This window comes from Podarcis vaucheri (genome assembly GCF_965113315.1).
Source record: "Podarcis vaucheri genome assembly, chromosome: 11".
In the NCBI taxonomy this organism is placed as follows: Eukaryota; Metazoa; Chordata; class Lepidosauria; order Squamata; family Lacertidae; genus Podarcis; species Podarcis vaucheri.
The window spans coordinates 39,199,981-39,214,667 of NC_138749.1; the positions used below are offsets into that span (position 1 = coordinate 39,199,981).

A 14,687-nucleotide genomic window follows, 5' to 3' on the forward strand; every position below is an offset into this window, starting at 1 on the left:
CTTCTTTCTTTCTAGCTCGCAAACCAAGAGAAGCTTTGGCCTAAAGCAGTCTAAACTAGGTAGCAGATCATTCTGCAATGGAGGCAAGAAAAATAGTAGATATATGGAGAAAATGGGAGATGCCCCCTCAGCAAGAAGACAACTTTTCTTTCTTCTGCATCCCAGTGTACAAAGACTACCTCATCTACTTACTGGACTCCTAGATGGCAACATGTAGGGAGGATATTTATATTTTTTTATCCAAACAAGGGGGACACTTTACAATCGAAAATATTTTTCACATACCTGCTTGGAGGCTTCCTGCTCTTGACCTTGTTTTTTGGCTCATAGTCAGATTCGCTCTCTTCACAACTACTTTTATCTCTGCTTTCTTCCAAATCAGAATCTGAAGCAGTTCCAGAGACAGATCCTGACCCAGACATTTGCCAGTCTTCACTACATAAATTAAAATTACAAAAAGAACATTTATATACCTAAATGTAGATCAATAGAAGTAAGAATAATCTTACAAAATCAAGTTTTTAGTATAAAATTTTAAAGGGAGTGAGCCACTATCCTCACACATTTTGAAAACAACAATGTTGAACAAGTGAAATTAGCAGCAAATTTAATGTAGATGGAAGGTTAAACCTTTAACAGGAAAAGGGTTAAACCTTTAACTTTGCACGACTAAAATGAATAGTTAATGATTTACAGGAATTTGTGAATATTTCGGTAAGTAGTTATTTGCCACTTTCTTTAAAAATTCTGTCTCTACAGCTTTCACACAATAGGAGAACTATCTGGAATAATTCCAGATTCATTAAAATGAAATGCTAACTATACAGATTTTCCACATTAATGACTTTTTCTCGCTGCCATCAATACTCAAACCTTCATATATTAAATAAACAAAGCAATATGTAAATTCTAGGAAAAACTTTTAAATGAAGCAAATCTCAGTGAAGCAAGGGGCTACTTAAAAAACCCAAATATGAACTGAATATATGAACCTTAATGAGACCTGCTGTGGTCCACAAATATGTTAGCAGCACTGGCCATGATCCAAATTCTCCCCAACCCTGATGAGCCTCAGCCTTCCTTCTAATTCTGTAGCTGGAGGTAGGGGACCATCCTTGTAATTGTACTGTACTGCTTTTTGGAGGCACCCGGAGCCCCTTAGAAGTAAAGCACAACTTTGGATAATCCAAAGGACAATTCCTTGGGGTGGATAATTTCTAAGGTTAAGCTCAGTAGAAAGGACAGTGGGAGAAGGGGCAGGGGCAAATTCCAAATTCAAAAGGACAGTTAGAGCTCCTTCAACATCAGATGCACTTCTGAAAGCTTCAGAACTGCAGTGGGATTGCAGAGATGACTACTCTCTCTCCCTTCAGTATCAAGCTCAGGAGGGAAGGGGCATGGAATTTTCCTAAGCTAGTAACATGTTTTTGAGGCATTTTATGAGTATATATAAAAGTGTGATGTCAGAGACCTGATCTGCCTCAGTGAGAGAATGATGGGGTGATAGAAAGCAAACATTTTGGTTGGCCAGTTGCACAGAAAACATTCACCAGATGATGCTTAAGGGACTTTAACCTCTTGGAAAGAAATATGTTCTGGGCAATTAAACTCCTAATACTGTTGCAGTTGTCTGTTTCTAAAATGAGAATATTTCCATGCAAAGATCTTAAATATGCAAATCCTAACATGTCACTATATGGATAGCCATACAAGTATACAGATAAGCAAGTAGTTTATTCACTGGATACTAAGCAACCACTGAGATAAAATAACATTGATAACGTCATGTGCTCTACTGATCAGATAATTTTAAAACACTACATCAAGCTATGCAATACTTAATTTCCTACTCTTTATGTTTCTTCCTCTTGATTTCACTGGATGAGTCATCGGCAGAATCTTCACTACTTGATGAGTCCTGCATAGAAAAACAAAATATAAGGTCCATAAGGAAGTAAACAAACAGTCATTCTCTTAACACTGCTATTCCATTTCAACACCGAAGTTGCAGGAAATTTTGCAGGTAAGATGAGGAAGGATGGCCCATTAAGTTTGGATGGCAAGGGACATTTGAAAAGTTGATCCTCAGTCCAACTACTGGTTGCCTCATTAAAGCTGCTTGTCAAATTAGCCCCTGAATTGGTCCTCCAGCCCATTTGAACTCGACACCTTTTTTCTTTTACAAGGGAATTCAACTACATATATTATAATCTTATGAATACTGAAAGCAAGTATGACATACAGTCTTAAAGATACTGTGCTGGCCCCAAGAAAGGTAACAGTTGGCATCTACAGTAGTATACAAGTCAATGATTTGAAAGGTACTTTACTTAAAGGATACTTTGACTCCAGTTTTTCTTTTAAAATACTGGCATTGGCTAGTAAAGATCTGTGTTTACATTTATATTTAAAATACTAGCTAACTATTCACCTCTTCTGAGCCACTGTTTGAGGATGCTGCTTTTGACTGCTGCTGCTGTTTCCTGAGCATTGCTGATCTCTGTACAGCCAGAATACTTGGGTTTGATTTCCAAAACTAAAGCAGAATTCAAATAAAAACAATTATGTAGTCACATAAAACACAAGCAATAACATACATTCTTCAGTAAAGTCCACAAACTTTACAAGTAACAGGTAGATGCAAAATACAATAAAAGTTATCAAGAAACAAATGAACGCAATTGAAATATATTTCTTCCACTGGGTGGGGTGGCCTGGGGACTTGATTCAACTGAAACGGTTACAGTTATATTGATATGCTAAGGATATCATGCCATCGTCAAAATTGCATCTAGAAGGCTATAATACTGTTGCCTTTTGTGTGGCAAAAATTAGACACGATTCTTTAATATATTATTTTGTAAGTTCCTTCTAAACTTAAAAGAGACTTTTACTTAAGAGTTGCCAGAAACATCCAATGTATTCACTGCTGCATGAACTGAGTTCCACATGTGGTACTTCTCTTTCCTCTTGAATCCTTGCACCCACCAGACCTGCTCTGGAGGGTGTTCCAATCCTCTGGAGCAGATTTTGAGGGTGCATGGGAGAGGAGGGTGAAGTTGTGAAAGCGCAAGTCTGTTCCACAAGTAGAATGGCAGCAGTGGATACAACACACGTTGCTAAATAACCCAGGCAGTGTTAATGTCAACACTGGGTATTTCTTAGAAAGGTGAAAGTTTGGCACTGCTGCCATCTGATATTTTTATCAGCATTTCCAATGTTTCATATTACTTAAGTACTTTCTAATTTACACTATTTATGCAGATGCTCACTTAATACAACAACCATTTAAATAGAGTTTCTCATTTGTGGAGAGAGTCCACCTTACCTCAGCTCCATCAACCTTTGGAGGTTTAGCTTGGACTTTCTTTTCCTTAGATGTATCAGACTCAGATTCTGATTGACTGCCAGACTCTGAACCAGAGTCTGAATCGCTGCTTCCCGACTGGCTGCTACTTCCATTGCTACTGCTTCCAGAACTTGAACCAGATCCAGAACCTGATGCTGAACCAGAATCGTCATCTGACTGGCTGCAATTTTAAGTTAAAAGTAAATATTATAAGAAGGTTGAAGAACAGATTCAGGTGTGCAGTCCCCATTTAAAAGCCCCTTAAGTGTTAGCCTTAGATAGTAAATGTTGCTGCTTCAACAGTATGACCAGCTGATTATCAGTCTTTGCAGTAATGCCTGCATCTGCAAGTTGGAGTTCTCCCAATAAATCCCTCAAATGGAGTGTCAATGAATTAAGGAGCCTTGAATATGCTTTTTTTTTTTTTTTTTTTTTGAACACACATACTTAGAACATAGGATAAAGTACAGAATGGAATGACCTTAGACATCTAGTTGCTAGTTAACTGAACACTGCATGCTGGACACAGGAATGTTAATGTTTCCCCATCCAAGTAACAATTGCTCAAATGTTAATTTGCCACATGCTTTAGAGCTATGGACGTGCAGTTGCATGCTTTTGCTTACATTTGCACACAAGCAACTTCCTCCAACAGACAGACAAAAATGTGTTTTAAACTTCAGACTCATATATTTAAAATGTAGTTTTTCTAATGGCTTGTGTTGTGGAGCTTGGCAACCAATAGTCGATATATTTCAAACGGAGAGATAGACACAGATCTCCGACTGGTTTGAGGCTGACATTAAGGAAATGGAGCCTGTTATTGCTTGCAAAGTGAGAGCTCTTATGACCTACAAGTGTGCACCCTGCAAGAAGATGTACTAAGACAGGCAGGGAGTGATGCCCAGTGGATTGCCAGACAATGTGCCAATGACTACTGCCAGAGCATTCAACTTGCTACTGTCAGTGGTAACACTTGCAAAATGGATGCAGGCATGAAGAAAGCCTTGTACAAACAGTCAAGAAAAATGGACCACTGAAAACCTAGTTGGGAGAGATCATCACAAGCTGCAACAAGCAGATGAAGCAATGGGCAGAGTACCATCAAGAACTGTACTCATCAGAAAACATGGTCACTGAAACAGCAGTTGACAGTGTCCACACTGCCTGTCTTGAAAGAGATGAATGTTCCTCCCTTCCTCCTCTGACGAGCAGAACGCCATAAACTCCCAGGAATGCAGTAAATTTGAAAGAGAAATAACAAACTTCTAGTACTCCACTCTGGCTCAGCATCATTAAGTAATTTTCTGACTTGGTCCTGTTTCCATTTATACTATTTTTAATGGGAAAATAGCACTGCAGAAAGGTCTCCATCAATAATTATAAGTGACAATAGCTATTGATCTTATGGCTCTGAATACCTGTTGGTGGAGAACATTAAAAGGTGAAGGCCATTGTTGTCAAGGGACATCTAGTATGGCACTGTGGAAAATCAGATGGTGGCCTGTTTTCAGCAGGGGCTCTCTTTATGTTATTATAAATGTTATCACACCTACACATCCAATGGAAATGAGGTGTCCTCCAAATGGTCGTTTGAATAAAGTAGGAGTGCGCTCGCACTCTCTCTCTCTCATCACCACAGCTTGCATTAGTAATGTTTATAAGTATCAGGTGGTCTGCAGAGTACTTGAGATAAGACTATTCCATTTATGATTTCCAATGATTTCCAAATACTAAATTGATTAACATTGAGTCTTGGAAACAATGATTTTCTTCAGGTCAAGGAGGGGGCTATTCTACTGATAAGCTCCCTAGGTCCGTTGATGCAAAGATTTTATTTTATGTGTTTAAGCTTTCACATCTGTAGCAGAATAATCTCTTCATTACTATTTGCTACATCTCAACTTCTATTATTTCAGTATGTTTTTTCTAACTAGATAGATGTAATTTCCCTACTAAAACTTGATGTTATATACAATTTCTATATTGGCTAGGATCCATTATTATTCATCTGTTCCCAAGCTAGCTAAGGTGTTGATTTAATCAATTTGACCATACTACACAAGTGCCTCCAGACTGAAATATCATTTCCCCCTCCCTCATTGCATTTCATTATCAGCTTTCAGTTTCCTGTTCACCTACTAATCAGTTAATAAAAAGCAATTATGTAAGTATCAGTTAAATTTGTAAGTGTTTCAGACAAACTAATTAGACATCATTGTGTTCATATTTGAGTATAAGATTGCATTCAGATGATCACATCTTGGCCTAGTAACAAAAAAACACATAGACAATTTTTTCTTTCCTTCTCACAGGTTGGGAAATAAACCAGGAATTTTCAGAATCAGTTTTACTACTGAACTAGGAAACTATGGCTTCTAAAAAAGTCAAGATACAAAATCACAGTTTAAAGTTAGTTTCATAACATGGCATATTTAGAAACCATTAACCTGTTATGGCCAGTTTGGATATAGTGAGAAACTATAGTTAACTGAAACTTCCTGGCTTTTCATTTGCTCATGCAACATGAAATAGCTGCATGGGGAGGAACAGGTCTCATTCATATATCCTTTGAGATATGATCATCCAAACAAGACAAGTATCTTGCTATATTTACTTCATACACTATCAGTAAAAGTATTTTAAATTAGCCAAGAATGGACTTTGTTGGAGCAAGCATAATATCCAATCCTTAACTTTAATATGAAAACTCATGAGCTCCTCAATTGTCTCTAAAGCATTATGTGCAATTTTGGTTCACGTTTGTTCTACTATTTTCAATACAGTGGTACCTCGGGTTAAGAACTTAATTCATTCTGGAGGTCTGTTCTTAACCTGAAACTGTTCTTAACCTGAGGTACCACTTCAGCTAATGGGGCCTCCCGCTGCCACCGCGTGATTTCTGTTCTCATCCTGAAGCAAAGTTCTTAACTCGAGGTACTATTTCTGGGTTAGCAGAGTCTGTAACCTGAAGCATCTGTAACCTGAAGTGTATGTAACCCGAGGTACCACTGTACGTACGTTTTCTGTGATATCCAAAATCAGGAAACTGGCTTATTCCAATTGTTAGTTCAAACAAACTCAAATCTGAACTCACAGAATCCAAACAAGTGCAATTTAACATGGAATCTTTCAATCTCCTCCCCTTGCAAATGGAAAAGGGAGGAATATGTGAGGCCAAGATTTGCTGCAGATTGTTATTATCAATTTTTTTAAAAAAACAAACACACAGCTTGATCGAAAAACAGGCCTTTGAAAATAAAAACGTTTTAAAGTAACATTGTCTCAAATGAATACAAAGTACATACAACTAATGGTACCATTTCAGAAAATAGTAGGATCTACAACGTTATGATACATTTCAGTGTCACACTGAAAGCAAAGAGCTAATGATTTTACATACTAACAGCTGCACCAACAAAATTAAGTCTCAAAAACCTCACGTTAAAAAATATTTTGCTCATAAAAGCAGACCACCTAATTATTATTATTAATTTTATTTCTATACCGCCCTATACCTGAAGGTCTCGGGGCGGTTCACATAGAGGATCACATACATAAAATCAAAATACAAACAACCGAATTTAAAAAAACCTTAAAAAGAGCCAGCATTTTAAAAAGGGTATAGAATTTATACCCTTGGGTATACATACACTTCAGGGTTACATACGCTTCAGGTTACAGATGCTTCAGGTTACAGACTGATCAGGTCAGGCAAAAGCCTGGTTAAAAAGGAACATTTTTGCCTGGCGCCTAAAGGTGTATGGTGAAGGTGCCAGGCGAACTTCCCTGGGGAGAGCATTCCACAGACGGGGAACCACTGCAGAAAAGGCCCATTCTCATGTTGCCACCCTCCTGACCTCTCAAGGAGGCACACGAAGAAGGGCATCACAAGATAATCTCAGGGTCCAGCTGGTTCATATGGAAAGAAGCAATCCTTGAAGCATTGTGGTCCTGAGCCGTTTAAGGCTTTATAGGTAAAAACCAGCACTTTGATTTGGGCCTAGAAACTAATTGGTACCCAGTGCAATGGGACCAGGATCAAATGCACATTAAATAAGCAGACCAACAGAGTCTACTTACTATTTTCAGTCTAAAACTTATGCCATGTTAATCTTTTAAGTTCAGAAAAGAACTTTTAAGTTCAAAACTATTTCCTGTACATGTATTGGCACTTTTAAATAATCTCTACTACAGATTTTACATTTATCCAATTTTCACAAGTTAAAAATTTTTACCTCCCACAATATGACCCCTGTGACCAGATTTGACTACTAAAGACCTTAAACTGACCTTAGAAGCCTAGCTTTATTGTTCTGCCTTGCAAAGAATTGAAGCACTACCAAACCAATAAAGCCTGTTCAATGTATTAGTTGAAAAAAGTACTCAGTGCTTCCCAGGCTCCGCTGAAAATCAAATTGGTTGAATTCAAAGCAGTTTTGTAACTACAGATGTCACAGCTCATTTGGATCATAGCAGTGTTGAGGCAAAAGGGCAGTGTACCAATAGGGGGGGGAAACACCCTGATTTATAATTTATAAATTAAGTTATAATTAAAACTGTCTCAGACAAAAGAACTAGAGACAGTAGGCTGCAATCTGTTGATTCCAGGGGAGACTGAGAATCTAGAATCAGTAGTCAGAATATGCACATGACACATAAAACAGGCTCTACCCCAACAAACTATTTGTCGGATAGGACACATTTACTTATTACTAGGGCTGTCAACCAATCAAGAAATTCCATTCTTTTGAATACAGATTTACAATATGCTACTTTGATTAATCAAATAATTAGATCATTTACTAAACAATAAATTGAGATATCAAATGCTAAACCCAGATTTCAAAATTTTTCATTATTTTAATTAAGTATACTTCTAAGGATCAGCGTGGCAAACCCAGCAGAGAAAAGTAGTATCATCATGCTAATTGCTAATAATAACCACACACATTTATTCCATTCTTTAGTCTCTAAAGTGTTTCAAATGCATACATACATATCAGACTATTCAAAAAGAAAAGAAAACCCCATAAGGTAGCTTGTTGGTATTGCCCTGCTTTCACAAATGATGATTAAGACAGAGGGACCATCTTATAAATTCATGACAGAAGAGACATTCAGATGGGAACATGTATTTTAATGCGGTAAGCAAGAGTCAGAACTAGCCGCGGAGCATGCTTTAATAGTGCCTGGGGCGCACATGCGCTGGGGGGACGGGTGCAGGAGGCAAAAGGAGCTCACTGCGCACCAGCCCAGCCCTTGCTGCCACTGGAGCAGCACCAGCCCTGAGCGGTTTTGTGAGGCTGGAATGATCCCAGCCTCACAAAGCAGCGCAGGGCTGGCTTGGGGAGGACTGGCTTGGGGAGGACTGGCTTGGGGAGGGCGATGTGAGCAGCAGCACCCCTCCCCTGAAAAAATGCACCCAGGTCAATCACTCCAGCAGTCCTCCCCCATGCTATGCCCCTGGTCAGAACCCATTTCCCCTCCCTCATCCCTGAGTACATACATCCTACATTCATTTTCTCCTACAACCATATACGGTACGTCATGCTTTTCTAATTTCCCCACCACTCCACAGACACTGTTCCAGCCTCCTCCTCTCTCATTTCCTCAGCCTCCTGGCCTCTGTCTGCTAACTAACCCTAGCCCACTTCTCTCCATGTCATCTTTCCTCCTGTCTTACATAGCTATAGTTAATCCTTGGCTATCTAATACACCTTCTCAGTAGAATACAAATAGCTGAAAGAATACAAAAGCATGGGACTGAAGTGGTAGTGGCTGGCAATATCACAAAGCCTTCTCAGGCTGCCTTAAAGTGATTTTACTCAATGTAGTTCCCTGAGGGAAATAGACATTTTGGGAGGGTTTTGAAGGGGCACTTCCACAGCTGAGAAGTCAGATGCCACAAAGACACTCTATTGCATTCCACAACTTTCTGACCAAAACCTTCCCACGAATGCAACAAAGCTGTTAAGAACAGCAAGTAGACAGGCAGACTTGATTATTCAGACATATAGAGCATCTTTATAAATGATAAGAATGGCTTGATTACAAATTTATCTTGTTTCATATTAGCCTGCCAATGAGCATGAACTGGGAATCTCTTTTATATTCCACTAATATGGAAAATATATGAATTATTCTACCAAATACACTTAAAGAAAAGCATACTCAAACTATCAAAATTCTTAAAACAGAACATAATCGGGCAACTTCATCTGCATCCCAAGTTGTATCCATATAAGCACAATTATACTGCCTCTCATGCACTACTTCCAAGTCTCCAATATATTTCCAGATGTATTAAGAGAAATGACAAACTACTAATCTGCAGTCTGCAGGAGATGAAGGCTGGGATGGAAAGCGGGAGCAATTCTGGGTAGCTTCTGCTACACATTCCACCAGGCTGCAGAAACAGGCAATGCCAAACCTCACTAGTAATTACAGGCTGCTTCCACAACTAGTACTGATGGGGATCACCTATCTACAAATCAAGTAACCATCTTTGTGACACAGCTGTCTGTGCCATAATAGCTAAGGCTCAAATGACAGCTGCCCTTGAGTTTCCATACTACAATAAAAATGGGGGGTCACATTATTTTTGTACCAAAACATTACCAAATACAGAATATTCATGGGAGTGTTAGGACAAAGGGAAACCTTGTAATTTTAATCTACAAGAACCATGAAAATAATTGAGCTGTTCCTCACATTTTAAGTTCAGAGTGGTAGTAGGTTCGAGAGAGAAAACAAACTACATCTTCCATACAACACAATTTATAGAATTCACTGCTGAAATTTGGTGTGGTGGCCACTACCTGAGATGGCTTTAAAGGAGGATTAGATGGTCGTGAAGTACAGGAATAAGCAGCAGTTGGCATCACGTTCTCACATGCTTATGAGAAACCCACAAGCAAGATATGAGGACAACAGCATTCTTCTCGCTTGCGTTCCCCAGCAACTGGTATTCAGAGGCATGCCATCAATATACGCTACGCAGTGCATGCAGGTTCGGAGGCGCTATGCTACTGAATAGCAGTTACTGGGTTGTGGGGAGAGGACTATTCCTTTCATGTCCTACTGGTGGGTTTTCCAGAAGAATTCACTACATACAGTGGTACCTCGGATTAAGAACTTGATTCATTCCAGAAGTCTGTTCTTAACCTGAAACTGTTCTTAACCTGAGGTACTACTTTAGCTAATGGAGCCTCCCGCTGCCACCGCGCAATTTCTGTTCTCATCCTGAAGCCAAGTTCTTAACCCGAGGTACTATTTCTGGGTTAGTGGAGTCTGTAACCTGAAGTGTCTGTAACCCGAGGTACCACTGTATAGCCACACTGTGATCAGGATGCTGGATTAGAGCAGGGCTCCTCTTACATTCTCTAAAGCTTCCAATTTATAAACATGTAGTGTTTTCAACATACATGAACAAACAAACGTATCCATTTGTTTTTTGGAATCCCTTAAAGAACAAAAAGAGACACATTAAGTGGCCTTCTAGGACAGGCCTTCTTATCAGAGGCAAGTCCAATTTTACAGCTAGCTACTCAGCTAGGGGGTGTTCTGATATCTAGCTTGTGAGAACCACTGCTCAAGACACCCTATAGCACGTAAGATATGAGCATACAAGGAAAACTACATGATATATACAATTCAATTCACTATAGTACAATTCAGTACAATTCAATATATATATTCTTAAGTTCCATTCAACAGTGTTTACTTGCAAATAAGATGGCATAGGATTGGATCCTTTATCTGCAAGGCTGGGTAACACACAAGTGCATATAAGTGTATATAAGAACTCCGCTGGACTGGGCCAAAGGCCTGTCCTCAGTGGCCAACCAAATGCCTATGGGAAGCTCACAAGGAGAATTTGAATACAACAGCAGCCTTCCCACCTGTGATTTCCAGTATTCAAATGCATACTGCCTGCAACACTAGAGAATGAACATAACCCTCACTGGTACAAGTCCCAAGATACTATGTGCTACTTCACATGGGTTTACTCTGAAATAAGGTTCAAATCTTAAGATGGTATAGAATTGGATTCAAGTTTATTTAACCAGGTAAGTATGGAATGCAGGAATTAGCTACTCCAGTTCCAGCACTCACTCTAGATGAAACCATTCCAGCACTCACTCTAGATGAAACCATTCCTTGGTTCCATGCAAATATGGAGGTGGTACTCCCTCCTCTCACCCTTAAAACACAACACAAGGAGGACATGAAGTACCACTGAGACAGAAAGTGAGAAATGCAAGTGAGGAACATGATTCTGGAGCAGGAATCTGTCTAAGATATGGTCACAAAATGTATCCTATGGAGATCACTTAGTCCTGTGTAATCAGATACATATGACAGGCTGGGCTAAGCACCCTATCTAAACCATTACGCATACTGTTGTTGCAAAGACATGCATATTTGAGTGTTAGTTAACCATATTCCATTACTGCCTGAGGCACACCATTAATGGATTCACTAGAATTGGGTCCTGAGCCTTGTGCACACTCTTATTTCCAAGTAAATTCAATTAGTTTCCAGAGTCCTTATTTGAAATAAGAATGCTTGGTCCGATACTTCAAAATAAACAATTTAATTATGGTAAAGGCTTCACTTTCACAAAAATGTAAGATTTACCAGAGACAAATCTTTAAGTACATACCTTGATTCTCCACTACTGTTCCTTGCACTTTCTTCATCACTGTGCCCATTCATTGTAAATATTCACCAAAATAAAAATATAAATAAAGTTCTTCCAGTTTGGAAGCTGGATATGAAATGTCCACTTAAGAGAGTCGTCTTCCTCGCTCTTCAGATATTTCACATGTAACTTCAGCGGTTATTTGTTTTTCCCAAGTTACCCTAAAAAATGAATACACAAATAATAAAGATGTGAAATGTTTACAAATTTGTAATCTATTTGAGGACACTGCAGTAAACTAGCTGGATATGTGCAGTTCATCAGATTCTTGAATTATTTGTTACATTTATAACCCTGCATTCCCATCCCCCATCCATTTTCAAATTACACCAAACCCATGAGATAGTGACTGGCCCAATGTTGCTATGTGGCTGAGTGGGGGATTTGAACCTGAGTCTCTCCAGTCCTAGTTTGACATTGAATAATGGATTCTCTCAGTGATCTTTACCCTGTAAGTTCATACAGCAGGGTCAGTATTATTCATACACAGGAAAACCCAATTTGATCCTTTCTGAAGCATTCTGACATTGATCTAATTAGCAGTGCCATTAGTGGCAGTGCCAAGGGAAAGCAAGGGAGTAGTACTGGTGCAGGCTGGAACTATTTTCTTCTGAAAGTAAAGCTGCAATCCTAAACCAACTCACTAGAGCATGCCCTATTATAACAATTCATCTGACTTCTGAGTAAACATACATAGGACTGTGTTGTAAGCAACATGCATACATGAACCATTTTATAAATTTGCAGCACCAGTAAAATGCAGCTTGCTCACTCCCGTTAAAACTACAGTCTCCTGACTGCTTACTTGAGAACTGAAACTGCAAGTAAACATAGGTAAGACTGATTTATAACAAAACTGTTTTCCTGACCCATAGTGAATGTACAAATCACAGATCCCAACTATGATTTCTATGGCATTGCCCCTTTCAAAATCCTATACTAAGGCCAGCTCTGTTAAGTAGCTGGAATTACTCTTGTGCTGCTAATTCTTACTGCCACCAGCACAAGAGCAATTTCTAGCTACTTAGAAAGTCTGCGTCCTTTGGGCACCATACAAGCTAACAGGGAATACCATAGCAGCAAAGATCATCCACTTGGTCTCAATCAACCCAGTTATATATATATATATATATATTTATTTAAGGGAACCCAAGCAAAAGGCGGGGCCACTGATCAGAGCAGCAGGAAGGCACCGCACCGAGTCCCTGATAGCCAGCCTGTCAGCCAATGAGCAGCGGGCCTCGTGGATTTAGTGGGTGCCAAAACAAATGGGCTTTCTCCCCTCCCTCCGGTTCCCCCCCTTATCGCGGCGGGTGTCTCCTGCTGCTCCTCGCGGGGCGCCTTTCCCACTATTACTGCCGCCGCTTCTTTTTTAGGCCGGCCGCGGTCCTCCCGCCTTTCCCCTCCTCGCCCCGCTTGCGAAAGCCTCGCTGCGTCCTGCATAACCGCCTCTCCTCGGCCGCCTGGTAAACAAAGGGAGATGGCGGGGGGAAAAGAACCAGCAGCAGCAGCACCGCGGTCGGCTCCTGCGAGCCTCTATATGGGGGTGGAGGGCGGGGGCTGAGAGCGAGGAAGCGAAGGCGGTCGGACAAACGGACCGGCCTGAGGCGCAGCGGCTGAACAAAAGCGGCGTTTCTCCCCCTCAGCTCGCCCGCTTTCCACACAGAACCGAGCAAAACCGCCTGGGCCGGGCCCTTTCCTTCCTTCCTTCCTCCCTCAAGCCGGAGCCTCGGCTCCCAACTCCCGTCTAGCTGGCTGGCTCCCTCCCTCTCCGCCCTTCCATTGCCCCACCGCGGCCTACACAAGGCGCCCAGGCCGGGTATGGCGTGCCTCTCTCCGATCCCCACAGCCTGCCCTCCTCCTTCGCTCTCCGTCGGGCCGCACTTACCGCCAGGCCTGCCTGGGCCTCTCCTGAGGGAGCCAGCGAGGGGGAGAGCGCTGCAGCCGGGCCTCGAGGAAAGAAGGAAGGAAGGAAGGAGCGCTCCGGGGCCTGCCGGGATCTCTTCCCTCTCTCCTCTTCCCTCTGCCGCTTCTCTGGCCCTCCCTCTTGGCCTACCCGGAAAAAAAAGAGGGGGGCGGGAGGGAGGGAGAAGCAGCGCGAGCCCCCTCAGAAACAGAGAGAAGCGGTTTAATAGGGAAGAGCGCGGCGGGAGGGAAGAGAACGGGTTAAAAAAACCACCCCCGAGGTGAGCGGGCGCGCGACGCCGTTGCTTTAAGTCCTCCCGGCCGCCGCCGCCATCACGCTGCCGCAGCCGCTCCGTACAGCGTCCTCCTCCTCTTTCCTTCACCCCCTCCCCTCCCCTCGTCCGATGGAAACCCCGGGCGTGATGTCAGCCCTGGGACAGAGCGGGAAGGGGAGGGAGGAGTCACGGGCGAAGGGAAGCGGGCGGCGCGGCTCGCGCAGGACGACCGTGGCGACGTCGGCGGCCGCGAGGAGGCGGGAGCAGGAGAAGAGGGCCGCGCCAGGCCTGCCGGGAGGGAAGAGAGCGGGGAGCCTGTGGCGCGCGTGGAGTGGTCACGAGGGGTCTGTGGGAATTGCGGCTCGTGGGGTGAGGGAGGGCGCCGTCAGTGACTCCACTTTATAAACTCACTTCGCTTTTGCTGCCCGCTTTTGCTGCTGCCTACTCTTCT

At 41.8% G+C, this 14,687-nt stretch overlaps 1 protein-coding gene across 2 annotated transcripts in view; it reads right to left on the bottom strand.

Annotated features, from left to right (window-relative positions):
- The window catches only part of CHD1 (chromodomain helicase DNA binding protein 1), a 45,495-nt gene extending 31,398 nt beyond the window's left edge, over positions 1 to 14,097 (bottom strand). The window contains exons 1-6 of one of the 2 annotated variants that reach the window (XM_082191386.1): positions 13,945 to 14,097; positions 12,018 to 12,217; positions 3,329 to 3,530; positions 2,432 to 2,536; positions 1,851 to 1,918; positions 286 to 435 (exon numbers count right to left, since the gene is read on the bottom strand). In XM_082191386.1, the coding sequence (XP_082047512.1) occupies positions 286 to 435; positions 1,851 to 1,918; positions 2,432 to 2,536; positions 3,329 to 3,530; positions 12,018 to 12,070 (578 nt within the window). In that variant the 5' untranslated portion in view covers positions 12,071 to 12,217; positions 13,945 to 14,097. The remainder of the gene's footprint in view (positions 1 to 285; positions 436 to 1,850; positions 1,919 to 2,431; positions 2,537 to 3,328; positions 3,531 to 12,017; positions 12,218 to 13,944) is intronic. The other variant, XM_082191385.1, reaches the window with a different exon arrangement.
- Positions 14,098 to 14,687: the final 590 nt, after the last annotated feature.